The sequence below is a fragment of the Ursus americanus genome, chromosome X (genome assembly GCF_024610735.1).
Source record: "Ursus americanus isolate L20-20 chromosome X, mUrsAme1.1.p, whole genome shotgun sequence".
Lineage (NCBI taxonomy): Eukaryota > Metazoa > Chordata > Mammalia > Carnivora > Ursidae > Ursus > Ursus americanus.
The window spans coordinates 87,831,227-87,858,622 of NC_142164.1; the positions used below are offsets into that span (position 1 = coordinate 87,831,227).

Below are 27,396 nucleotides of genomic sequence, written 5' to 3' on the forward strand. Positions count from 1 at the left end.
ATGCTTCTCCCAAGCTTTCCTTCTCTGCTGCGGCAAACCCTAGAGCTTGTGTTTGGATAACAGTGTCCGAAAACAACAGATCCCTCATCAGCTTGGGTGCCTGACTGCCTACAAGGGGCAGAGCGCCTAAGCCCATGTGGAACATGCACATAAGCGAGAAATAACCCTCGGGAAACCACTGGAGTTTGGGGACTGTTTGTGACCACAGCGTAAAATGGATTTCTCAAGGTACTATTAGCCAGTGATGGGGGGGGGGGGGGCTTAATGAACTCAACACTGGGAACTCCACTGCCTGTTCTCTCATGAAAGCTCATAATGGCCACAATTCACCAGGAACCCGTTCCAGGCGACTCTGGATCTGTTTGGCAGTTAGCAACTCCCATGTTCCCAGAATTCTACTGGGCTGGGTAGTTCTATAAAATCTGTCGCCCCGGAGGCTGTTCCAGTGTTGATACTTGTTCAAAAACATTCAGTCAAACAAATGTTCATTAAAAAGCTGGCCATCTAACCACCAGGCAGAATTGGAGCAGCAGAATTGAGGCTGACTCTCGGGAACGGGGTCCAAATGAAAGGAAGGACATTCCTCCCGAGACGGCATCTTGTTCCTCAGTAACATGGGTTACACGTCTGCCGCGGACTTCCATGGTAACCCAAACGCACAGATCTGGTCTCCAGGATTCCTGTGATCCTTCCTCAGTTACCATGGCCACAACACACAGTTTGAACAAACAACACTTCTGACCTCATCTGGTTCTCACATTTGAAAAGTAAGACATTTGGAGAACAAACTCATTTTAAAACATTAAAGTCAATCGGCGGATTTGGAAGTTTGAGTATTGTGATCAAACGAATACAAGGAACATTTTTTCCACTCCGAGGAAAAAGAACAACTGCCTGTCAAAAAAATCATTTTGACAACCGTTGAAATTTCAAGACAGAATATATTTTAAATAGTAGTACTCTATCAATGAGAACGTTCCTGATAGGAAATACATGCTGTGGCTTTTAGGGGTGAAGGGCTGTGATGTTTACAACTAACTCAAACTATATACGGCAAATACAGTAAAATGGGAACAACCAGGAAACCGAGGTGAATAGCCAAAGCCTTCACTCTACTATCCTTGCAACTTTCCTGTAGGTTCCTTTTCAAAATGAAGCGTTTCAAAAAATCATGCATGCTCCAGATTAGTGACTTTCAAACTTCAACAATAGCCCACAATAAAATATAAATTGTACGCAGTGACCCAGACATAACATACACACATAGACATATCATCTGAACAAATGCATACAAATTCAATAAAGTTTCACAAAACAATACCTGTTAACGTGTAAGACTCTGTGACTTTTCTGTTCCATCTTGGTTTTTTTTAAATGCTGGTTGTGACCTGTTGAGGTGATTGACCGCGAACGGTCACAACCCATTTGAACACTCCTACCCTCAGAGGTGCTTTCTGCAACATTTCTGATATTTAGTATGACCTAGAGACAAAGAAGAAGTACTATCACCATGAAGACCTGACAGCTTCGCACACCCTTAATTATGTGGGCTTTGAAAACCCAGCTCTTCAAACATAGAGGCATTCAGGACATTAAAACTTGAGATTCCGAGGGCAACCCTGTTGGGACCCCTCTCGCTCATGGAGAGCTTTTTCTGTATCCTCACTTTAAAAACCCCTATCGCTTTACTCACCAAAAAAACAAAAAACCTATGGATTTTGAGCATGTTGACAAATGCAGTCATCGTTACTTGTGTGTGGACAAGTGTGTGAGCAAGTCTTTAGGAGACATACAGAATTTGTTTTGGCACCCAGGCCTAGGGGCTTACAGTTGGCCAACTCCCACCCTGGGAAATCTCTGTGGCCCCCTTCCCAGCTACTGGCTGCCTCCTCGCCTCCTGGCCATTAGTCAGCCCCAAAGTGTGCCACCCATAATAATGTCTGCACCTAATGGGATCATCCAGGCTGGAGACTCCCTGCCCTGCTAACAGCATCTCTGTCTTCCCGACACTCTTCCCACGAAACCTAAGAAAAGAGGATTTTGTGGCCTCCCTGGAGAGTCATAATGCATGTTTGCATATGAAAGACTCTAAAAAATCTTGCAGTAAAGAAACTTGTTTAACTTTTTTTTTTAATCTTAGGAATTTACACACTTATTTGTACACGGAAAACCCCATCCCCCCTTTTCCCTACCCTGCCCTAAAGTTGCTTTGTGGCTAAGGCCGCCCCTGGGAAATAACTGTGGAGTAAGTGAAATGGATCTTTGGTTTCAATGCCTCCTAACATATTCCAGACCCCAGGAACCACCACCAACCCCTTGGGTCTAAGTTCCTCTCACATCCCCCTTCTCTCCTGTTCTGTCCATCTTCCTGGACTCCAGTGTCCTGTGCCCCTGGGTGAGAGGGAGGGCAATTGTGGTAGAAAACAAAGGGACTGGGCTTACTGGGCTGTCCCACCAGGAAAACTGGCACAGTTCTTAGTACTTAGCCACTGGACTGACTCTAATTCAGGCACTGCAGTCTCTGTTTCCTGGAAGATGGGGGCAAGGGATGGGGATAGAGCCCTGTAGCCCCAGGAGCTTCCAGTTCCTAATCTTCTCACTGGAGGGCCCATGTTCACTGTTTCTTCTCTTCTCTAATTGATGCCCGCGTGACATGAGCAGAAATCCATTCCTTTCCCCACCTCCACCCCATCCCCAGCGTGGCATTGCCCAGGGTTCTCCTCTTCCTAGAGCCGTTTCTGAAAGTAAACCGTCCCTTCCATTCTGGGCTGGAATTTTCACCACCTGCCCGCATCCTGCTGGCCTCTCGCCCCACCACAAACACCCTCAAGGCCAGTTAACTACGCTTTCCCCCACCGGCCAAGGTAATCTGGGCTAACCCAGTGAGGCAAGGTCAGTTCACGTGTAGGACAAACACCACGCGGTGGGCCACGCTGAGCAGGAGACCAGGGCCGAGGAGAAACCGGGTGCTGTGGCCCGAGACAACCACCCCAGCGGAGAAAAGGCTGTCAGACAGGGAGGAGTTGAGCGGCCCCTCAGTGGCGTTGGCCACCTCCTCCAGTGGGACCCTCGGGGCCAGCAGCTTGGAGAGGAGGCTGCTGAACCTACTCACGGTGGTAGCCTCTGGCTCTGGGGACGGGCCTGGACTGGATGCAGTGAAGTTCAGCTCCTCGGGGTCCACACAGAGGCCGTCGGAAGAGCGCCCAAAGGCCACCTGGCTGAGGTCCAGGCCGGCCACGGAGCCCGGGGCGGCGCACGGCACGTCAGACACGCGCCCGGAGCTCTCCATCCAGTCCCGCAGCCACTCCAGGCGGCAGTCACAGCGCCACGGGTTGCGGAAGAGAAAGAGGCGGCCCAGGAAGAAGCCAGGCTGGAAGGCGGCCCAGGCCAGCACAGTGAGGTGGTTGCCATTGAGGTGCAGAGCGAGGAGGCCCGAGAGGTTCTGGAAGGCGCCCTCCTCCACGAAGGCAATGCTGTTGCGGTCCAGGTAGAGCAGCTCAAGCTCTGCCAGGTCAGCGAACCAGGCGCGCGCCACGAGGCCCAGCGCGTTGCCGCCCAGGTTGAGCGTGCGCAGGCGGCGCAGGCCTACAAAGGCTCCGGCGGGCAGCTCGGCCAGCAGGTTGTCGTTGAGCAGCAGGTGCTCCAGGGCGCCGCAGTCGCGAAAGGCGCCTGCATGCACAGCGCGGACGCGGTTGGCCTGCAGGCTGAGCGAGCGCAGGCGCCTCATGCCCTGCAGCGAGCTGGAGGCTACCGCCTCGATGCGGCTGCGCTCCAGGTGCGCGTGCGTCAGGTTGGCCAGGCCGCGCAGCGCGCCGGGCACGCGGCGGAAGAGGTTGTCGAAGGCGGCGAGCTCGCGCAGGGCGGGTAGCTCGGCCAGGAGGCGCTCGGGCACGGTGAAGAGGCGGCAGGAGGCCAGGTCGAGGCGGCGGAGGCGGCTGAGTGCGGCGAAGGTGCGAGCGTGCAGGTAGCGCAGCTCACCATTGTGCGCCAGGCGCAGCTCGGCCAGGCGCGGCAGGCCCTTGAAGGCGCCGGGCGTGATGAAGGACAGGTTGTTGTGGCGCAGCGACAGGCGGCGCAGCGACGGCAGCGTGCCGAAGGCCCGCTCGCCCAGGAAGCGCAGGCCGTTCCGGTCCAGGTCGATGGAGGCCGCCTCGCACGGGAACTCGGCCGGCACCCGCAGGAGACCGGCGCGGTCACAGCGCACGGAGCAGCCGCGCTCCGTGCTGCCGCAGGCGCAGGCGGCGGGGCAGGTGCGCGTGCAGGCCTCCTCGGCCCAGACACTGGGCAGGCCGAAGACCACCGCTGGGAGGTGGGGAGGGGGGAGAGAAGACAGAAAAGGAACAGCCGTCAGCCTAAGGGTGGTCCCAGTGAAGTCCTACTTGTCCACGTCGCAGGACTGCCCTCCACCAAGTTCTCATCCTCCTGCACAACCACGCCCTCCAAGTGGCCTCCTTCCAGCTCCTAGACCTTTCGCACGCAGGTTTCCCACCCAGGCCGCCCTCCCCTTTGCTTCCCGGTTATATTCACAGGCAAAATCCAGCTGGGATTCCGGCATCTGACCCAATTCTAAACACCCTCCTGCCTGTAACATCACTTGATGCTCTCCTAGAATTCGGCCTAGAGGGATCACTGCATGCATAGGGGGGCCTGGAGGGCATCACCGTGGCCTGTGCTCTAGTCCTGCGCTGCCCAATACTGTAGTCACTAGCTACATGTGGCTATTGAGCATTTGAAATGTGGCTAGCCTGAATTGAGATATGCTGGAAGGGTAAAATACACACCAGCTCTCAAAGACTTAGTACCAAAAAAAAAAAAAAGGTATATTTTCTCAACATTAACTCTTACATTGATTACATGTTGAAATGATATTTTAGATCTGTTGGATTAACTAAAATATTAAAATTAATGTCAACTGTTTCTTTTTACATTTTTAATGGGGCTACTTAGAAAATTTAAACATTTGTGGCTTGCATTCTATTTTTATTGGTGCTGCTCTAGTCCCTCCCGCTGTAAGAATTCAATTCCTGAAAACTCCCCCATTGAGGAAATTAAGCCTCATGAAGAAGAGAGAATTAGGGAACAGGAGGTAGGGCAAGAAAGAAAACCCTGTCAATCTCTTTTTTTTTAAACAATCACTACATTTAAGCCATAAGGACAGCATTCTAAATTAACAATGACCTGCTGACACATCTCAAAAAAATAATTGTGGACACTGTGGAGTTAATTTTCATTCACCAGCCCTTTTCCTCTAGAGACTTTTATACATCATCACAGGAAAGAATGGTGCTTATAAAAATTTTGTTCTGAGCATATGAACGGAGAATCAGATAAAGACTTCAAAAGCCCTCCAGGAGGCATGCCACCTGCAGCAAAACAGAATGGTAGCCAGAGGTCCCAACCCCCATCTCGAGTTCCAATGGAAAGGGCAGCACGGAAGATGCACAAGTTTTATTTTCTGGCCAGGAGCAGCTCGTAGGTGGAGTGTGCTCCATCTGAAATTCCTGCAGAGTCACAAAGGTACCCAGATGTAAACCTGACCACTGATACTCATAATTTCTAGCCCTCCTCAGCAGTACTCCCAAATTTGTAGCAAACATCCCTGACCTACCATTCAGTCCCTCCCACTGTGTACACATTACCCTGCTTTGCGGGTGGGAGCCCTCGTAGGCACCTGAAGGTGTGGCCACATAAGGAGTGTACAGAATATGCTTGCCGCTGGCTCTGTGGCTTTGTTCAGCTTCCAGTGTCTTCAGTACATTTGTTGTGGACACTGCATGTTTTTTCAGCTGCTAGGAAGGGGTTCAGCTTTTTCAGACTTGGCTGGAAAACACTCAGCCCTTTGAGCAAGCCTTCTGTTGTAAACTATAGCTAGTTAAACATTCTGTTGTTACAGAGGCTTGACTTAGCTCTAACGTCTCCCTAAGAACTGTGAACTAGACACCAAGCTTCCAGCAAGGTTCTTGGACCCTGTGCTGAGCTTGACTGTAAACGGGGCAGCAGTTGGGCTAGGGAGACACCCTTTTAGAGAGACAGAGCCAAGAATATAACCTTAACTCCAGGCGTCAGCGGACAGGGGTGGGACCCTTTTCTATCAACTCTTCCAACTGGGTCAAGTAGAAGACATCAGATTTCCTTACAAATAGTCCTTCATTCTACTCTCTTCTCCTTTTTAATTAAGAGAAGTGCACTCTCAACCATATGACTCATGTTTCTACTACACAAGAGCTAACATTGTTCCAGGCACACTAAATGTTTGCAGAATTAAATGGAATTGATGCCTTCCTCTGTAATGATTCCTCCTGGAGGATGTCATTTATTTAAAAAAAAAAAAAACTCTTTGTCGAGGAATTCCTGGGATTATGACAGGGATTAGTTAATAAAATGGAACTGCCAATTTTTCTAAAACACATGCAACAGGGGTGGGAGTGAAGTTTTTATTGTGTATCCTTTTTATCTTTTAAATGTTGAACCATGTGAATGTATTCCCTATTTCAGAAAACAGGTTAAGATTTATTTTAAACTTTTTTTTAAGATTTTTTATTTAGTTATTTGACAGAGAGAGACAGCGAGAGAGGGAACACAAGCAAGGGGAGTGTGAGAATGAGAAGCAGGCTTCCCTCGGAGCAGGGAGCCCTATGCGGGGCTCAATCCCAGGACCCTGGGATCATGACCTGAGCCGAAGGCAGACGCTTAACAGCTGAGCCACCCAGGCACCCCAAGATTTATTTTAAACTTTAAACACTCAAGATGTTGTCACTATTAGAGACCTATTTTTCTTTCTTTTTTTTTTTAAGATTTTGTTTATTTATTTGACAGAGAGAAAGAGACAGAGAGAGAGGGAACACAAGCAGGGGGAGTGGGAGAGGAAGAAGCAGGCTCCCAGCAGAGCAGGGAGCCCGATGCAGGGCTCCATCCCAGGGCTCTGGGATCACGCCCTGAGCCGAAGGCAGACGCTTAATGACTGAGCCACCCAGGCGCCCCTAAAGACCTCTTTTCAACCTCTGAAACTTTAAGAGCCATTAGGAATTACTAATTTACTGGATTACTTAGTGAAATTTAAATTAAATCAAGTAAATTCTCAGAACAGACAACCAAAATCCAGTATTGGTTTACCCAATATGAAGACTAAGTATATGTCTAATTCAGAGAAGCAGGGCACTAAAACAAAATTTTTAAAAAATAACAAGCTATTTGGGTGAGTTCTCTTGCAGGAATGGCACAGTAGCTTGTATCAGACTAACATTCCTGCCAATAGCTAGTGTAAACTCTGAAAAAATATTTAAAGAAAAAATGTTTGAAGGCACTGAAGAGGAACCTAAATAGGCAACCAGAGTAAATACAACCCTTAAAAGAAGAGAAGCTGGGGCACCTGGGTGGCTCAGGCAGTTAAACATCCAGCTCTTAATTTCTTGATTTCAGCTCAGGTCATGATCTCAGAGTTGTGAAATCAAGCCCCCGGGTCGGGCTCCACGCTGGACGTGGAGTCTGCTTAAGATTCTCTATCTCCCTCTCCCTCTGCCCCCCCCTTCCCTCTCTAAAAAAATAAGAGAGGCAAACTAGGTGAAGACACATTTATCTGACTTTTTCTCTTATACCTGAATAACACTGTGTGTTAACTTCATTATAAAAATGAAAATGAAACTGGCTTTTTCTCTCAGGGCATATTCAAGTCCGTGCTGCAGATAGGGAGTAGAGCTCAAGCAGAGAGGAAGAGTCTTATCACGCTGACACGTTAGAAGTCAGAGTATTATAGCTGCCACAGTGGCTGGAAATTGAAGAGGGAAAACGTGGAAAAGAAGGAGCCACAAAATTGACATACAGAGTCCCCTTAGGGGGACTCAAACAAATCCTTGTTTGAGTCCTAAAGTGTATATATGTGGGGTGACTCCAAGGAGCCAAGAACTGAAGGCCGAACGCACCAACCAAAGATTTCAACAACTTCCCAGTAATGGGAGACAGATTAAGAGTTCAAAGTCCACCAAGTTAAAAGGACTTATAAAATACCTCCGGCTTTCCATGGAAACCCCAGAGGGCCACACCTTAGGAGTAAAGGCCATTTCCCAGGACAAAGGGCAAACTGAACTAGGCCTACCCTAACAAAGCCTAAAACTAAACCTCCCCAGTATCAAGGTGACCTACCAGTAATTTAAGTGAATGCCATACAAAATTCAACACTCTTCAAAGGAAGATATAGAATCTAGAATTCCTTATAACTACTATCTATGATATCTTGTATACAGTCAAATAATACTAGATATGTGAAGAAGTAGCAAAACATGACACTTATCAAAAGGAAAAAAAAAAGTAGTTAACAGAGGCAGACCCAAAGACTGCCCAGATGTTGGAATTACCAAACAAGGATTAACTATAAATATGTTAAGGAATTTACAGGAAAAGATGGATATAATGGGTGAAGACATGGAGAATTTGAATTTTAGAAGAGATAGGGAAACTAAAAATGAGCCCAATGGAAATCTTTGTACTAAAATAATAATACAATATTTGAAATTTTATTTTTTAAAATATTTATTTATTTTAGAGAGAGAGCATGGTGGGGAAGGGGAGAGGGAGAGAGAGAAAGAGGGAATCCTCAAGCAGACCCTCTGCCAAGCGCAGAGCCTGATGCAGGGCTCAATCCCACAACCCTGAGATCACGACCTGAGCCGAAATCACAAGTTGGATGTCCAACCAACTGAGCCACCCAGGCCCCCCACGATATTTGAAATTTAAAAAAAAATCATTGAATAAGAAAAACAGATTTGACACAGCAGAAGAAAAGATTTCATGAACTTGAAGAGAGGTCAACAGAAATTACAGAAGCACCGGGAAAAAAAAAAGACTAGAAAAAATATGATTGGAACTTCAATGACCTGTGGGATAATATCAAGCAATTAGACTAACATGCATGTATTTGGAGTTGCAGAGGACGGAAGAGAGAGAATACAGCAGAAAAATAATTGAAGACAATTTCTAAAATTTGATTAAAACCAAGAAGCCCAGCAAACCCCAACTAACAACACACACACACACAAATATACTTCTAGACACATCATAGTCAAACTGCTGAAAACCAAAGATAGAAAATTCCTTAAAGCATCCAAAGAAAAAAGACATTATATAGAGTACACAACTATATAAATAATGACTGACTGCTTATCAGAAACCACAGAGGCTATAAGACAATAAAATATATCTTTAAAAAAAAACTTTTAAGTAAACTCTCTGCCCAATGTGGGGCTTGAACTCACACCCCTGAGATCAAGAGTCCCATGCTCTACCCAGGGAGCAGTCAGGTGCCCCCTGGAATTATATCTTTTAAAGTGCTGGAAAAGGGGTGCCTGGCTGGCTCAGTCAGTTAAGCATCCAACTCTTGATTTCGGCTCAGGTCAGGATCTCAGGGTCCTGGGATCAAGCCCCGCAGTGAGCCCCACGTTGAGCCCCACACTGGGCTCCAGGATTCTCCCTCTGCTCCTCCCCTCACTAGCTCGAGATGCACCTGTTCTCTCTCTCAATAAAATAAATAAATCTTTTAAAAAAGAGAGAGAGAGAGAATGAAAAGACAGACCACAGACTGGGAGAAAATAGCTGTATATTTTCTCTGTATATATCTCATAAAAGACTTGTATCCAAAGTATATAAAGAACTCTCAAAACTCAGTGATAAGAAAACAGACAACCTAATTAATAAACGGGCAAAATATGTGAAGAAACACTTGACCAAAAAAAGATATACAGAAGGCAATGAAACATATGAAAATATGGTCAACATCATTAGTTGTTAGGGAAATGCCAATTAGAATTGCATCTTGTTAGAATGACTAAAATTATAAAGACTGACATACCAAGTGTTGGAGAACATACAGAATAACTGGGACCCTCTTACAGGGCTGGTGGAAGTGTACAATGGTACAACCACATTGGAAATAATGTGGCAGCTTCCTTAAAAGTTAAACATACACCTACCTTATGATTCATCCATTCTACTCCTAGGGAAATAGAAGCATATGTCCATACAAAAGACTTGGGCATGACTATTCACAGCAGCTTTATTCGTAATAACCCAGAACTGGAAACAACATATACGCCCACCAAGTCTGAACAGGTAAACAAATTATCAAGTATCCACATAGTGGAATACTACTGGGTGATAAAAAGAAATGGACTTTTGATACATACAACATAGAGGAATCTCAAGATAATTCTGCGAGTGAAAGAAGCCAAACAAACAAAAAAAGGTACATAGTATCTGATTCCACTTACATAAATATTATTCTGTAGTAACAGAAAGATCAGTGGTTGCCCCGGGATTGGCGGGGAGGCAGGGAGGGACAGGAAGGTGGGATTATATAGAGACATGAATCTTGGGGGTGAGGGATATGTTATTTATCTTGATTGTGCTGATGGTTTCACAAGGGTACACTTCAAATATGTTCAGTTTGTTAGATGTCAATTATATTTCAATAAAGCTGTTTTTATTTTTTTAAGATTATATATTTGAGAGAGCACGAGAGAGAGCATGTACAAGCATGTGGGGGAGGGGCAGAGGGAGAGAGACATTAAAGTAGACTCCATGCTGAGTGCAGAGCCCGGCACAGAGCCCCATGTGGAGCCCCACACAGAGACTGACAAGGGGGGCTCAATCTCACGACCCTGAGATCACGACCTGGGCTGAAACCAAGAGTCGGACACTTAACAAACTATGCCAACCAGGTGCAATAAAGCTGATTTTTTTTAAGATATTAAGGAAAGTAATTCAGTGAGTATGTGTGTATATAGATAGATACATATACACATCATATATGTATATGACTTGTATACAGAATATAAAAACAACTACAAATGAATAATGAAAAGACAACTAAATAAAACTGGGTAAAAGACTTGAACACTTCACAAAAGAATATATTAAGTAGCCATTAAGCACATGAAAAGGTGTTCAACATCATTAGCCATTAGGGAAGTGCCATTAAAATTACAGTGAGATTTCCCTATACACGCACTAGAATGGCGACAATTGAAAAGACGGACAACCCCAAATGGGGGCAAAGATGTAGGCCAACTGGATTCTCTAACATGGTTGGTGGGAGTAGAAAATAGTTCAGTAACGTTACAAAACTTTGGCAGGGTCCATTGAAGCTAAACATACGCCTACCCTATGACTCAGCAATTCCACTTCTAAGTATTTACCCAAGAGAAATAAAAGAAAGGTCCACATAAAGACGACAAGATTGCTCATAGTCGCTTATTCATAATAGATAAAAATTGGAAATTACCCAACAGTAGAGAAATAAAAAGGAACAAACTATTGATATAAACAACAAAAACATGTTGAGCCAAAGAAACTTAACACAAAAGAGTACATACTATAGGATTATACTGCTATGCAGTCCCAGAACAGAGCTCCTGGCCGTGGCTCTGGGTGCTCAACAGAATAAGGCCTGCAGATGGACTCCATCCCAAAAGACAGCAAATTAGAAGACATAGTTTAGGAATATTATCTGGGTGATAGGAGCATGCAGTTCAAATTAATCAAACTGTGTGGGTTTCTTTTTAATTAGTGTTTGCTCAAAGCTAAGCTTGCTACATTTTCTCATTTCATAAGACAATCTGCAAGGTAAGTATTATTCTTCTGTTCTATGAAGGAGGAAACTGAGGTTCAAGGTGGTTAAATGACATCAACCTTTGGTTTCTGTCTTTCCATTATGCTGTACTATCCCCCACCCGACATACCTAGTCTCTCTGAGCTTCCGTCTCGTTAACTAGAAACTGAAGGGCCAGCATTTCCCTTCCTCTGGGGGCCCTACTGGCTCTCATTTTCCACGGTTGGGCAGCAGCTGTTGCCAACTACCACCTCTAAGAAAAAATACCCCTATCAGAGCCCCATGGGTCTCTGCCGTCACCTCCCAGACACAGCTGTTTGGACTGCGGATAAACATTTGACCTAAGCAGACCCAATCAGATTCATTCAACACCACCCCCCCCATGAACACGGAAGGGGCAGTGAGATCGTGTGAGCATCATCCGGTACAGCACTGAGGCTAGGGTTTGTACCACAGCCGCATGCCGGTCAGAATTACAAGGGAGCAGAAGTCAAAGGCAAGGTGAGGAAGCTGGTGTGCGGACAGAGGACAAAACCCAACATGAGAATCACAGAGATGGAGATCAGGAAGAGTGGGAAGTTGCTAGCCAGCTCTCTAGTTCCCAGAAGGCCCGGCTATAGCTGTTTCTATGACATTTCCCCGTTTCCATTTTACAAACCGACTCAAATCATCTGCACGGACCAGTGAATTTCTGTTCTTTGAGACCAAACCATCTCTGACAGTAGTGGACGTCTGATACCTTTTCTGGCTACCCAGCACCTTTTAAGTACTCTTTCCACATTTAGGGAATTTTCTACATTATAAGTCCTGCCTCCTCAAGATAGAAGCCAGAAATTCTCTTTCCCAATGTCCCTTATGGTTAGGGCCCAGGCACGTGACCTAGCTTTGTCGATCAGACACCCCCAGGGACACTTGGATTCAGAAGTGCCAGGCAGAAACCATTTTCTGTCCAGGATGATGGCAGAGGCATCTGGATTTCAGGCTCCGGACGGGGGGGGGGATTTCTGGCACCCAGCACCCAGCATGATGCCCATGAGCTGCCAGCTGGGTCCACCAGTGGTGGTGGCCTCAGGGCCTTTGCTGGAGCTGCCCCACTCCCTGGTTTAGGCATTGCTCTGGGCAGCGGGCCTCCAACCAGGATGACTGGGAACACCTCACATCCCTAAACAAACCCTTTCCTGGCTTTAACAGTACCTTAAGTACGTACTATGGTTTGCAACAAGAGTCCAAAACACAATCAGAGGTAAAACAGGTCCTCCTAATCTCTCTCTAACCATCTCCTCCTTCTGGCCCCTTCCCCTTTCCCCCAAAAAAACCTTGTGAACTCTCTACCTGAAAAGAGAAAGCTGCTCAAATTCAGGACCAGGCAGTGCCCCTCACCCAAAAGGAAGCTCCTTGCTATTCATTGCCACAACATACAGAATATGGAATCAAAATCTGTTTAGGCCATCTCTGATTTTTCCAAATGCAAATGAAAAGGGGCCTCTCCTGTCATCAGCAGTGATTATTCCAAAAACAAATCTCCTCAGCTGTCCAGGGCCGAGTTCCATGGGGATACCTTGGCCAGAAAGACATTTACCAAATTAAAATAAAGATCACAATTTGTGAAAAGTGAAGGTCAAACTCCCTGGCAGTTGCTTAGCAATTTCTGTTCGCACACCAGTATTTTGGAGAAGCATCCATGTGGAAATCTGAAGAGGTTTCAGTGCTTTTATTCCCCATCTGACGTTGGGAGAGGAAGACGGGAAATTCAGCCAAACTGGCCCGGGCTCAGAACTGGCCTCTGCTCAGCCAGCCTCTGTCACAGCTCAGGCATACACATGCAGGGCTTTCCAGAGCATTCAGTCTAGAAACACTCATCCTGAGGGCACGGCCTCTCTAGTTCTCTCATAAACTCTAATGACCCTGCCTTTCATCCCTGCCTTCTCATGCTGCCTTTCTGGGCATTTCGTTCTGCTTCAACCTCAGCCAAGCTTTCTGAATCTCAGTTTCCTCATCTGTAACAGGCGGACCATTATGAGGAACAGATGAGTTGGAAAGCTTGAAATAGCTGTGAAACCATGGGCTAAAGCTAACAGCAGGCTCCATGAGGCACTGTGGTCACAGGATTAAATCACACCAAGGGACGAGTACTTCAAGGACCATGCAGGGATCTGCCCCAAAGTGGAAAGCAAGACACCAAGTATGAGAATAGTGAAGTTATTACAAGTAGACTGCAAGGAAGAGTCTAGAATGGTTCTCTACCTGGGCTGCACAACGGAATCATCTGAGGAGCTTTCGAGCCATTCACAATGCTCCGGCTGGACACCACACCAATTAAATCTGAATCTTCAGGGGTGGAACCAAGCGTTGTGCTTCACAGATGAGCCCAATACACAGCCCAAGTCAAAAACCAAGGGTCTAGGTGGACCAACTTTATCAAAATGGGATTTATGCACGTGGTATAAAATGTTACAAGGTGGGGGCGCCTGGGTGGCACAGTTGTTAAGCATCTGCCTTTGGCTCAGGGCGTGATCCCAGCGTTCTGGGATAGAGCCCCACATCAGGCTCCTCCGCTAGGAGCCTGCTTCTTCCTCTCCCACTCCCTCTGCTTCTGTTCCCTCTCTCGCTGGCTGTCTCTGTCAAATAAATAAATAAAATCTTTTAAATACATAAATAAATAAATAAATAAATAAATAAATAAATAAATAAATAAAATGTTACAAGGTGTAACCTAGAATTACCATATGCCCCAGCAATTCCGCTCCTAGGTATGTACCCAAAGGAATTGAAAGCAGGTGTTTTAATAGGTACTTGTGCATGAATGTTCATAGCAGCATTATTCACAATAGCCCAAAGAGGGAAACAAATGTCCATTGACAGATGAATGGATAAACAAAATGTGGTCTGTCCACACCATGAAATATTATTCTGCCATAAAAAGAAATGAAGTAGTGGCATAGTCGGCTAAGTGTCCAACTCAGCTCAGGTCGTGATCTCAGGGTCATGAGACAGAGCTCGACGTTGCCCTCCAAGCTCAGCGTGGAGTCTGCTTGATATTCTCTCCCTCTCCCTCTGCCCCTTCCCCCTGTGCTCTCTCTCTCAAATAAATAAATAAAAACTACATTATGCTAGGCAAATGCAGCCAGACACACAGGCCACATACTGTATGATTCCATTTACATGAAATACCCAGAATAGGCAAATCCATAGAGCCAGAAAGTAGATTAGTGGTTGCCAGGGGCTGAGGGTAGTAAGAATGGGGAGTGACTGCCTAATAGGTACAGGGTTTCCTTTCGGGGTGACGAAAATGTCTTGGAAATAGAGGTGACGGTTGCACAACATTGTCAACGTGCTAAATGCTGCCGAACTGTACACTTTAAAATGGTTCACGGCTGGGGCATCTGGGTGGCTCAGTCAGTTAAACGTCCAACTCTTGATCTCAGCTCAGGTCTTGATCTCATGGTTGTGAGCCCTACACTGGGCTCCACGAGCCTACTTTAAAAAAAAATAATAAAAATTTAAAATGGTTCATGACTGGGGCACCTGGGTGGCTCAGTTAAGCATCCAACTCTTGATTTCTTGATTTCAGCTCAGGTCATGATCTCAGGGTCGTGAGATTGAGCCCCCACGTCAGGCTCCATGCTGGGCGTGGGGTCTGCTTAAGATTCTCTCTCCCTCTCCCTCTGCCTCTCCCCCCACCACACACACAGGCGCTCTTTCTCTTTCTTAAAAAAAAATGGTCCATGGTTCACCTTATGTTGCGTGAATTTTACTTCAATAAAAAAAGGTAATAATGAATGTTACAAGGTGTCTCTGAATCTGGGTAAATACCAGAAATGGGTCCCTGCTTTTGTGCTCTGGTCTGATGTGCTGGCCAGCCCCCATGCTGCAGGGAGGCAGGGAAGGCTGGGCTCAGATGCCCCACAGAATGATGTCTTAATGCAGACCAGCTGAGGAATTTCTCCTTCATAGGTCATCCGCTTTTCAGATATGTGCTTTTCCCCCTTGAGGTCTGCTAAGGAGAACAGTTACTCATGGAGTTTCCAACCACAGGCTGAGTTTGAAGTGTTTCTTCATCCTCATTGTTTTCAAAGATCTTGTGCCTCACGAAACCAAAATAGCAAGGGAAAATATGGTCAATTTTCTGCTTTCAGCAAAATCTATTCAGCCACTTTGGCTCTGGAAGTCATTCTCCTCCCACTCCCGGCAAATGCTATCCCAGTTGCTCCTCAGGCCAAGACCCAGTGCTGGATTTTCAAAATGAAATGAGTGGGGGGGGGGACAGAGAGGCAGTGGGGGAGACCATCCCATGGCCTCTGACCTCACATAATGCCAGAACTTCCTTCTCATACCACAGAGGTCCCTTTCGTGGCAGTAAAGAAAGTAAGGATCGTGGATTCACCCCTTAGCTTTGCTGATTAATGTGAGCCATGATGGATGGAGAAACTGGTGGGTCTCAGGAAGGGTGGTCTGCTGACGGCCTCACAGGTCCTGTGGATCTTAGGGTAGAGAGCTGTCCCACCTGAGGAGTAGAACACAAGGCCCCAGGAAGGCCCCCGGGACTAAATATTGATAATCGCCCCAAACTGAAACAAATGCTCAACAATAGGGGAATGAGTGGTGAATAAGCCAGCAGCCCCATGCAAGGAGTACTACTCTGCGATCTAAGCAAATGAGCTACTTATCTATGCAATGATGTCAATGAATCACACACACATACTGCCCTACACTCCACAGCGCCTGGGTCTCGTTAACAAAGGACTTGTTCTCCTTGGGGTGCAGATGCTCTCTCCTTACAGACTTCCTTTTCTCTTTTAAGTCAAGTTGATGGAGGTATAATTTACCTACAATAAAATGTACCATTTTAAGTGTATAATAACAAATGTAACACACCCATGTAAGCACCACCCTAAAAATGATTTAGAACATTCCTATCATCCAGAAAGTTTCCTCAGGTCCCTTTGATAGTAGTCCCCTCCCCACCCTCAGCTCCAGACAACCAGCGATATGCTTTCTGAACTATAGGTCCACTTTGCCTGTTCTAGAACTTCATATAAATGGAATCAACTGGTTCTTTCAGTCAACATGTTTGTGAGATGCATCTATGTTGTCTGAATGTCAGTTCATTCATTTTTTTAAAGATTTACTTATTTGAGAGAGAGAGAGAAAGAGAGAGTGATCACAGGGAGTGGCAGAGGGAGACGGAGAGAGAAAGCTTTGCAGACTCCTCTCTGAGCTGGGAGCCAGACTCAGGGCTTGATTTCATGACCCTGAGATCATGACCTGAGCCCAAACAAAGAGTCCAATGCTCGACCGACGGTGCCACCCAGGGGGCCTGGTTGTTCGTTTTTATTGCTGAGCGGTATCCCTGAGGTGTACCTCAGTTTGCGTGTTCAGTCACCTGCAGATGGGCATTTGATTATTTCCAGTTTTCACCTGTTGTGACTAAAGCTGATGGAAGGATTTCTGGGCAAGTCTTGTTGTGGACATGTGTTTTCATTCAGCGTTGACCTAGGAGCGGAATTGCTGGGTCAGATGGTAAGTACGCATCTCAACTGCTCCACATCCACACCAGCACTTGCTGTTGCCTTTTAGGCTCTAGCCATCCTAGTGGGTGTGAAGTGGTATCTCCTTGTGGGTTTGATTTGCGTCTCCCTGATGACTAGTGGCATAGAGCATCTTCTCATGTGCTTGTTAGTCATTTGTATATCTTCTTTGATGAAATCGCTATTCAAAACGTGTTGCCCATATTTTAAAGATGGGTTGTCTTAGGGGTGCCTGGTTGGCTCAGTCGGTAGAGTACGTGACTCTTGATCTTGGGGTCGTGAATTCGAGCCCCACATTGGGCATCGAGATTACTCAATAAAAAAAAATGTAATGAGTTGTCTTGAGTTGTCTTATTATTGAGTTTGAAGAGTTTTTGAACTAGATACAGATTTTTTTAGATGCAAGACCTCTATCAGATACTGTAATGGTTCTAATCTGGGCGGGTTCACCCATTCAACAAACAAATCCTTATAAGCACCTACAGTGTCTTAGACTCTGGGGAGAGCAAGGTGAATTAAACAGAAACCCTGGCCTTTGTTAAAGACTTGTGGTTTAGGAAGGAGGGGAGTTAAGATGGCGGAGGAGTAGGGGGCCCTTTTTCAGCCGGTCCCCTGAGTCGAGCTGGATAGGTACCAGACCAGCCTGAACATCCACGGAATCAGCCTGAGACGCAGGAAGATACATCTGGATCTCTACAAATGAACATCTCCAGCGCTGAGTATTGAGTTACGAAACGGGAAGCCGTGAAACCACGCACAGATATCGGAAGATAAACGGAAGGGGGAGGGAGCCGCCGCGTTCGGGTGCCAGGAAGCGGTAGCCACCTGCAGGGGCGGGGGGGGGGGGGAGCGGGCGGACTCGAGGGCCGGCACCCACAAGAGAACAGACTGAGACCGTGAGCCGGGGAACGCACGCCACCAGACTGAAACGGAGCTCCGGTGCGCTCACTGGAACCAGACTGAGACCGGGAGCTCCGGGAGCACGCGGGGGCGGCTGGCGGCTGGCAGTGTTAGAAACACAAAGGACAGAGACGCGCCGGCCCTGGAAGTGAGGGCTGGGACGCCGGGTGTGGGGCACACATCCCGGGACACTGCAGGGTTGAGCAGCACCAACAGAATCAGAGTTAAAGTGGCCAGAACATCAGTGGAGAACGGTCCGCGATCCCTCTGTTCTGAGACAGAGGCTGAGTTTCAGCCACTGCTGCTCTGACTCTCAGAAGAGGCACAGCAAACCACCAGGGAAAGCCGCCAGAGAACAAAAGCCTGGAAATACCGGCTCACAGTGTGCCCATCCCCATCCCCCCTTGCAGGGGACACAAGACTCTACCCAAACAGGGTTGCGTGAGTATCGTCGTGGCAGGCCCCTCCCCCAGAAGGCAGGCTGAAAAATCAAGAAGCCCACATCCCTAAGATCCCTATAAAACAAGGGTGCACAGCCTGGGTCCCGGTCAATAATTTGGGCTCTGGACAACCTTGCAACCTCTCCTCATCAGAATGACGAGAAGGAGAAATTCCCCCCAGCAAAGAAAAGACAATGAGTCTGTGGTCTCTGCCACAGAACTAATGGATATGGATATAACCAAATTATCAGAAATGGAATTCAGAGTAACAATGGTCAAGATGATGTGTAGACTTGAAAAAAGTATTAACGAAAATGATAATGAGAATATAGAATCTCTAAGGGCGGAAATGAGAGCGAATCTGGCAGAAATTAAAAATTCTATGAGCCAAATGCAGTCAAAACTAGAGGCTCTGACGGCCAGGGTGAATGAGGCAGAAGAACATATCAGCGAGTTGGAGGATGGGTTAGTAGAAGAGAAAGCTAGAATAGAATCTGGACTCAAAAAAATCCACGCTCAGGAATGTAGGTTACGGGAGATTACTGACTCGATGAAACGTTCCAATGTTAGAATCATCGGCATCCCCGAGGGGGTGGAGAAAAACAGAGGTCTAGAAGAGATATTTGAACAAATTGTAGCTGAAAACTTCCCTAATCTAGCAAGGGAAACAAACATTCGTGTCCAAGAGGCAGCGAACACCCTTCCCAAGCTCAACCATGACAAACCTACACCACGTCACGTCATAGTGCAATTCGCAAATATTAGATCCAAGGATACAGTATTGAAAGCGGCCAGGGCAAAGAAATTTCTCACGTACCAAGGCAAAGGTATCAGAATTACGTCAGACCTGTCTACACAGACCTGGAATGAGAGAAAGGGTGGGGGGGGGCATTTTTAAAGCTCTTTCAGAGAAACACATGCAGCCAAGGATCCTTCATCCAGCAAGGCTGTCATTCAGAATTGATGGAGAGATAAAGACCTTCCAGAATCGCCAGTCATTGACCAATTTCATAACCATGAAACCAGCCCTACAGGAGATATGAAGGGGGGTTCTATAAAAGTAAAAAGGCCCCAAGAGTGATACAGAACAGAAAGTCACAATCTATAGAAACAAAGACTTTACTGGCAACATGGCATCATTAAAATCATCTCTCTCAATAATCAGTCTCAATGTAAATGGCGTAAATGCTCCCATAAGATGCCACAGGGTTGCAGATTGGATAGTAAGACATGACCCATCCATTTGCTGTCTACAAGAGACTCATTTTGAACCTAAAGATACATTCAGACTGAAAGTAAAGGGATGGAATACCATCTTTCACGCCAATGGACCTCAAAAGAAAGCTGGGGTAGCAATTCTCATATCAGACAGATTGGATTTTAAACTAAAGACTATAGTTAGTGACACAGAAGGGCACTACATTATTCTTAAAGGATGTATCCAACAAGTGGATATGACAATTATAAATATATATGCCCCCCAACAGGGGACCAGCAAGATACACAAGCCAACTCTTAACCACAATAAAGAGACATATAGATAAAAATACGCTAATAGTGTAGGGGACCTCAACACTCCACTATCAGCAATAGACAGATCACCTAAGCAAGAAATCAGCAAAGAAACAAGAGCTTTGAATGCCATACTCGACGAGTTGGACCTCATAGATATATATCGAACACTACACACCAGAACCAAAGAATACTCATTCTATTTTAATGCCCATGGAACATTCTCAAGAATAGACCATCTTCTGGGTCCCAAAACAGGCCTCAACCGATACCAAAAGACTGAAATGATTCCCTGCATATTCTCAGACCACAACGCTCTGAAATTGGAACTCAACCACAAGGAAAAATTTGCAAGAAACTCAAACACTTGGAGACTAAGAACCATCCTGCTCAGGAATGACTCGATAAACCAGGAAATCAAAAATCAATTTAAGCAATTTATGGAGACCAACGAGAATGAAAACACAATGGTCCAAAACCTATGGGATATTGCAAAGGCAGTCCTAAGGGGGAAATACATAGCCATCCAAGCCTCACTCAAAAGAATAGAAAAATCTAAAATGCAGTTTTTATATTCTCACCTCAAGAAGCTGGAACAGCAACAGAGGGACAGGCCTAATCCACGCACGAGGAAGCAGTTGACCAAGATTAGAGCAGAGATCAATGAATTAGAAACCAGGAGTACAGTAGAGCAGATCAACAGAACTAGAAGCTGGTTCTTTGAGAGAATTAATAAAATTGACAGACCACTGGCAAGACTTATCCAAAAGAATAGAGAAAGGACCCAAATTAATAAAATTATGAATGAAAAAGGAGAGGTCACAACCAACACCAATGAAATTGGAAGGATTATTAGAAGCTTTTATCAACAGCTTTATGCCAATAAATTAAGCAATCTGGAAGAGATGGAGGCCTTCCTGGAAACCTATAAACTACCAAGACTGAAACAGGAAGAAATTGATTTTTTAAACAGGCCAATTGATTATGATTGTGAGGCCAATATTACCTTGATCCCCAAACCAGGCAAAGACCCCATCAAAAAGGAGAATTACAGACCGATTTCCCTAATGAATATGGACGCCAAAATCCTCAACAAGATCCTGGCTAATAGAATCCAACAGTACATTAAAAGGATTATCCATCATGACCAAGTGGGATTCATCCCTGGGATGCAAGCGTGGTTCAACATTCGCAAATCTATCAGTGTCTTAGATTTTATCCAGAAAGAAAAATTCAAAAATCATATGATTCTCTCAATAGATGCAGAAAAAGCATTTGACAAAATACAGCATCCTTTCCTGATTAAAACCCTTCAGAGTGTAGGGATAGAGGGCACATTCCTCAATCTCATAAAAGCCATCTATGAAAAGCCTACAGCAAATATTATTCTCAATGGGGAAAAGCTGGAAGCCTTTCCCTTAAGATCAGGAACACGACAAGGATGCCCACTCTCGCCACTATTATTCAACATAGTACTAGAAGTCCTTGCAACAGCAATCAGACAACAAAAAGGGATAAAAGGTATCCAAATCAGCAAAGAAGAAGTCAAAACGTCTCTCTTCGCAGATGACATGATACTCTATATGGAAAACCCAAAAGAATCCACTCCCAAACTATTAGAAGTTAGAGAGCAATTCAGTAATGTGGCGGGATACAAAATCAATGCTCAGAAATCAGTTGCATTTCTATACACGAATAATGAGACTGAAGAAAGAGAAATTAGGGAATTCATCCCATTTACAATAGCACCAAAAACCATACGTTACCTTGGAATTAACCAGAGACGTAAAGGATCTATATTCTAGAAACTATAAATTACTCTTGAAAGACATTGAGGAAGACACAAAAAGATGGAAAAATATTCCATGCTCATGGATCGGAAGAATTAACATAGTTAAAATGTCCATGCTACCCAGAGCAATCTACACTTTCAACGCTATCCCGATCAAAATACCGATGACATTTTTCAAGGAACTGGAACAAATAGTCCTTAAATTTGTGTGGAACCAGAAAAGGCCCTGAATAGCCAAGGAACTGTTGAAAAGGAAAAACAAAGCTGGGGGCATCACTGTGCTGGATTTCGAGCTGTACTACAAAGCTGTGATCACAAAGACAGCATGGTACTGGCACAAAAACAGACACATAGACCAATGTAACAGAATAGAGAACCCAGAAATGGACCCTCGGCTCTTTGGGCAACTAATCTTTGATAAAGCAGGAAAAAACATTCGGTGGAAAAAAGACAGTCTCTTCAATAAATGGTGCTGGGAAAATTGGACAGCTAAATGCAAAAGAATGAAACTTGACCACTCTCTCACACCATACACAAAGATAAACTGCAAATGGATGAAAGACCTCGACGTGAGACAGGAATCCATCAAAATCCTAGAGGAGAACATAGGCAGCAACCTCTACGATATCGGCCAAAGCAACCTTTTTCATGACACATCTCCAAAGGCAAGAGAAACAAAAGATAAAATGAACTTGTGGGACTTCATCAAGATAAAAACCTTCTGCACAGCCAAGGAAACAGTCAAAAAAAACTTAAGAGGCAGCCCACGGAATGGGAGAATATATTTGCAAATGATGCTACAGATAACAGACTGGTATCCAAGATCTACAAAGAACTTCTCAAACTCAATACGCGAGAAACAAACAAATAAACAAATCATAAAATGGGCAGAAGATATGAACACTTTTCCAATGATGACATACAAATGGCTAACAGACACATGAAAAAATGTTCAAAATCATTAGCCATCAGGGAAATTCAAATCAAAACCACACTAAGATACCACCTTACGCCAGTTAGAATGGCAAAAATTGACGAGGCAAGAAACAACAATTTCTCGAGAGGATGTGGAGAAAGGGGATCCCTCCTACATTGTTGGTGGGAATGCAAGTTGGTACAGCCACTCTGGAAAACAATGTGGAAGTCCCTTAAAAAGTGAAAAATGGAGCTACCCTATGACCCAGCCATTGCACTACTGGGTATTTACCCCAAAGATACAGACGTAGTGAAGAGAAGGGCCATATACACCCCAATGTTCATAGCACCATTGTCCACAATAGCTAAATCATGGAAGGAACCGAGATGCCCTTCAACAGATGACTGGATTAAGAAGTTGTGGTCCAATCATCGAGCCTTACATCAAAAACCGGGGATGTACTGTATGGTGACTAACATAATATAATAAAAAATCATTATAAAAAAAAAAGAAGTTGTGGTCCATATATACAATGGAATATTACTCAGCTATCAGAAAGAACGAGTTCTCAACATTTGCTGCAACGTGGAAGGCACTGGAGGAGATAATGCTAAGTGAAATAAGTCAAGCAGAGAAAGACAATTATCATATGATTTCTCTCATCTATGGAACATAAGAACTAGGAAGATCGGTAGGGGAAGAAAGGGATAAAGAAAGAGGGGGTAATCAGAAGGGGGAATGAAGCATGAGAGACTATGGACTCTGAGAAACAAACTGAGGGCTTCAGAGGGGAGGGGAGTGGGGGACTGGGATAAACTGGTGATGGGTAGTAAGGAGGGCACATATTGCATGGTGCACTGGGTGTTACACGCAACTAATGAATCATCGAACTTTACATCGGAAACCAGGGATATACTATATGGTGACTAACATAATATAATAAAAAAACATTAAAATAAAATAAATAAATAAATTTTAAAAAAAGAAAGGGGGGTAATCAGAAGGGGGAATGAAGCATGAGAGATTATGGACTCTGAAAAACAAACTGAGGGCTTCAGAGGGGAGGGGGCTGAGGGAATGGGATAGACCGGTAATGGGTAGTAAGGAGGGCACGTATTGCATGGTGCACTGGGTGTTATACGCAACTAATGAATCATCGAACTTTACATCAGAAACCAGGGATGTACTGTATGGTGACTAACATAATATAATAAAAAATCATTTAAAAAAAAAAAAAGACTTGTGGTTTAGAGCAAGCCCTGGGTGAAGAACCCTATAAAGCAAGGAATTAGGATATTTATGCTGTGGATAGCAGGAAGACCCCAAAGGGGCTGCCATAGCAGAGGGGAGAGGAGAGGCACTTCCGGGCAACCCTCCTGTCCAGAGAATTTCTGTTCTGCTGTTGTCCCAGATTGCCCTGACGCAAGCCACTTCTGATTCCCCCACAACCTTGTTTTGTCAGGCTCATTTAATCTTTTTTTTTTCTCTAGCTAAGGAGGTAGAACCCTATCCCTGCCTGCTTCTCGGGAACATGTCGTTCATAATCCTGTGACTTGTAGTCACAGTAATGTTGTCTGTGCTGCTGAGTGTGTTTTAAATTAAAGCGCCAGGGGATGTGGAGCCGGTCATTAATTTTAAGTGCATCTATTGTTAGCAAATGATGTCACCGCTAAGCTCTCCAACTTGTCACAAGAAGTCTGAATGTATTTCGGGTTTCTGCAGCAGCAAGAACAGTTTCCGTTTTGCCATGAGCAGGCTATGAATACTGTCTGCATTCTGTCAGGAATGGGAGAGCTTTGGGTACACATTTAAAATCATATTGGCTCGGAGAAGCAAACATTCTGTCCCAATGAGTCAATCAAACTTCATGTCCTTTCTAGTAGGAGAAATGGCAAGGAGCTGGCTGTTCATAATTACATGTCCACCTCTGTCCTTTGGAGGCTCCTCGAGGTAGAAAGTCATGTCCTATTTATCATAGTGTTCCCTGCACCTTACTCCAATTTGTCTTCTCATGTATTTATTGGGTCTCCCATAAAGGAATGTAAGTTTCTCAAGGACAAAAGCTATGCAATTATATCCCTCATAATATCCCTGGAGTATACTGAAGATACAGTGTGTACCTGTTGATTCACTGAATAGACCAAGGTCTGGTTTTGGAAAAAGTGTTAATAAAGGGTGAGAAGATTCTATTACCACCATTTTAGAATTATCTGGTAAAATTTTCTCTGCCAGCACTGCACACAAACGTCTATCACATGGGTAGTTATCACCTCAAATAATTACATTCACGCGAGGGTCAGAAAAACAGAATCTTTGTGTAGGATCCTTTACTGCAGAATTTACCAAGGGATTTTTTCCTTGGGCAATCTCAGATTTGAGCAGGTGGGGCTGTGGAGGTGTGGGGAAAAAATTCTGTGATGAGTCTTCTTGTTATATTAAAACCCACATAACATCTCCCACTCCCCCTGCTTGTGTTCCCTCTCTCACTGGCTATCTCTCTGTCAAATAAATAAATAAAATCTTTAAAACAAACAAAAAACCCACATAACAATAGAACCAAAACACCTGCGGAAGAATGTTTCAACATCCATAATCACACAATTCCAATGTGTTATTTTCATTTTTTTCTTCTTCCTTTAGGAAGATGGTTTGAGGGATTTTTTTTTTTCACTAAATGAGCTTAAAGTAATATGACCACTGTAGTTTTTGGTGATTACACCAATGAATTTCTATCTGAAATTAGAATAAGAAAATGAATTCCTATCTGAAATTAGAATAAGAAAATCGCCAAAGGGTTATTTCATATATTTGGCTCAGGAATTCTCTTTTTCAACAGACAAGCAAACAAGCCAAACCCACCACCTGTTCTGTTTTCTCTCATCCTTCATTCCCTCCCCCATAATCACAGTTCAGTGAAACCTAATCAGAACTGGTGTCCATGTACAGCTTTCATAAAAGCCACTTGAAGACCAAGCTCCTTGGGTAGAAGCCCAGCAGTTTCCATGCATCTTCTAGAATCTTCTAGGAGCTGCCCAACCCCTGCACCCACTGGCAGCTGTCTGCTGGGGGTCAGAAGGAACGGGCCTTGGAACTCACCATGCAGCAGTAGGACCAGCATCCCGTGGCCTTTCACGCACCTGGTGGCTTAGAACCACCCAGCTGTGGAATCCCTACCTGAGGGGAGACAGCACAGGTCACCGAGTGCCCAGGAGGGGTCCCTTGAGAACCGGGATACACAGGCCCCTCCCCACACCTCCACACTTCCTCCTGAATGCCCTGCCTTTGCCCTCTTCTTCTTCACACTCATTTCGCCCCCTTGAACTTGGTATTAAGAGAAGCCGGTAACAACAGCCAATCAGAAGCTCCCCCCAAATTGACAGCTTGGATCTGTCTGGAAACCCTTCATCAGACTGAAACCCTGACAGCGACACAGATGGACTCACTGACAACCCAGCAAGCAAACGGACAGAGAGGAGACCTCTGCAGAGAAGCATTCATGAATAGTCCCCAAATGTCGCTTACTGTCCTGGGGCTCTGCTTGGTCCTGGTCCTCCTCCGAGGCGCCCTTCAGCTCCCCAAGCCCATCCATCTCCCAAGTCTGGCAGCCACAGTCGCTAAAAAATGGTCCAGCAGAGAAGTAAAGTGGGGGTGGCGGGGGGCAGGGAGATGGTGAGCAGGAGTCGAGGGGAAAGAATTGCTTGTGCAGGTTCGAGTGCTTATTCTGCTTTCTCCAGATTTAATGGCAGGAAAATCCTGTATCAGATGAGGATTAACAGAGATGAAAGAATGTGTCTGCCTTTCGAATCACCAAAGCCCAGGACAGATTTTGCTGACACACCAATCGGCTTTATCTCCAGGCCTTGGCCTCTCCATCTGCCTGGCCCCTTTCTCTTCTTAAACCGCACCCCCCAGACCCCACCTCCTGCCCTGACCCCAGCCCCAGCCCCCACGCAATATGCAGCCGGAAACTGGCCTCCTGCCACCCAAACAGCATTATCAGCATTTTCAACAAGGACGCGTTACATAACCTGGAGAGGTGGGGAAGGGACAGGGCAACTGGAAATAATGTTTTCCCAAAATGCAGGGGGCTCACTTCCTTTCTTTGGAGTGGCTGATGGCAGATGATCCAAAAACAAGACTGTGGAGACGGTCCTTCACTACGGTAAGGCTAGAATCCTGCCTTTGGGGTTGAGGCTGTGCCAGCACTGCCTAAGGCGGCAGGTCCAGAGGCCATTTCTAGAACCTGGCTGAAGTTTCTCAAACCCATCAGGGCTCAGTTAGGCTGACTACTCCCGGTGTGTCTCCTGGGAACCAGGGACCAGCGGGGGCAGCAGCAGTAGCAGCAGGGGCACTGGTTCGGAATGTGGAATCCCAGCACTCCCACCCCCACCGCAGACCTCTGGAATCAACATCTGCATTTTCACCAGATTCGTAAAGCCCTGGTTTAGGGGAGCAGAGGTGGCAGTTCAGGTGCCCACCACATTCTTCTGGCCCTGGCAGGCTTGGCTGTAGGGTCTGGCCCTCTGCTCTTCTGAGACTGACCTGCCAAGTACACAGGGCTCAGAGCCACCCAGCTGTGAGATCCCTACCTGAGGGGAGACAGCCACATCCTGGCTGACCTAGCCTTGGTGTGCCAGCGCTGATGGACCGAAGCCTGGGGTTCCCTTCCCACGACTGGGGCTCAGGGTGTGAATCTGGGCATCTGAGGC

At 45.6% G+C, this 27,396-nt stretch overlaps 1 protein-coding gene across 1 annotated transcript; it reads right to left on the reverse strand.

Moving 5' to 3' along the window:
* Positions 1-974: 974 nt before the first annotated feature.
* On the reverse strand, positions 975-26,276 carry NYX (nyctalopin). The gene is made up of 2 exons (XM_045803664.2): positions 26,210-26,276; positions 975-4,302 (listed from the first exon to the last, which is right to left on the reverse strand). Exons 1-2 carry the CDS (start codon positions 26,274-26,276, stop codon positions 2,894-2,896), a joined length of 1,476 nt encoding a protein of 491 aa, XP_045659620.1. The 3' UTR covers positions 975-2,893.
* Positions 26,277-27,396: the final 1,120 nt, after the last annotated feature.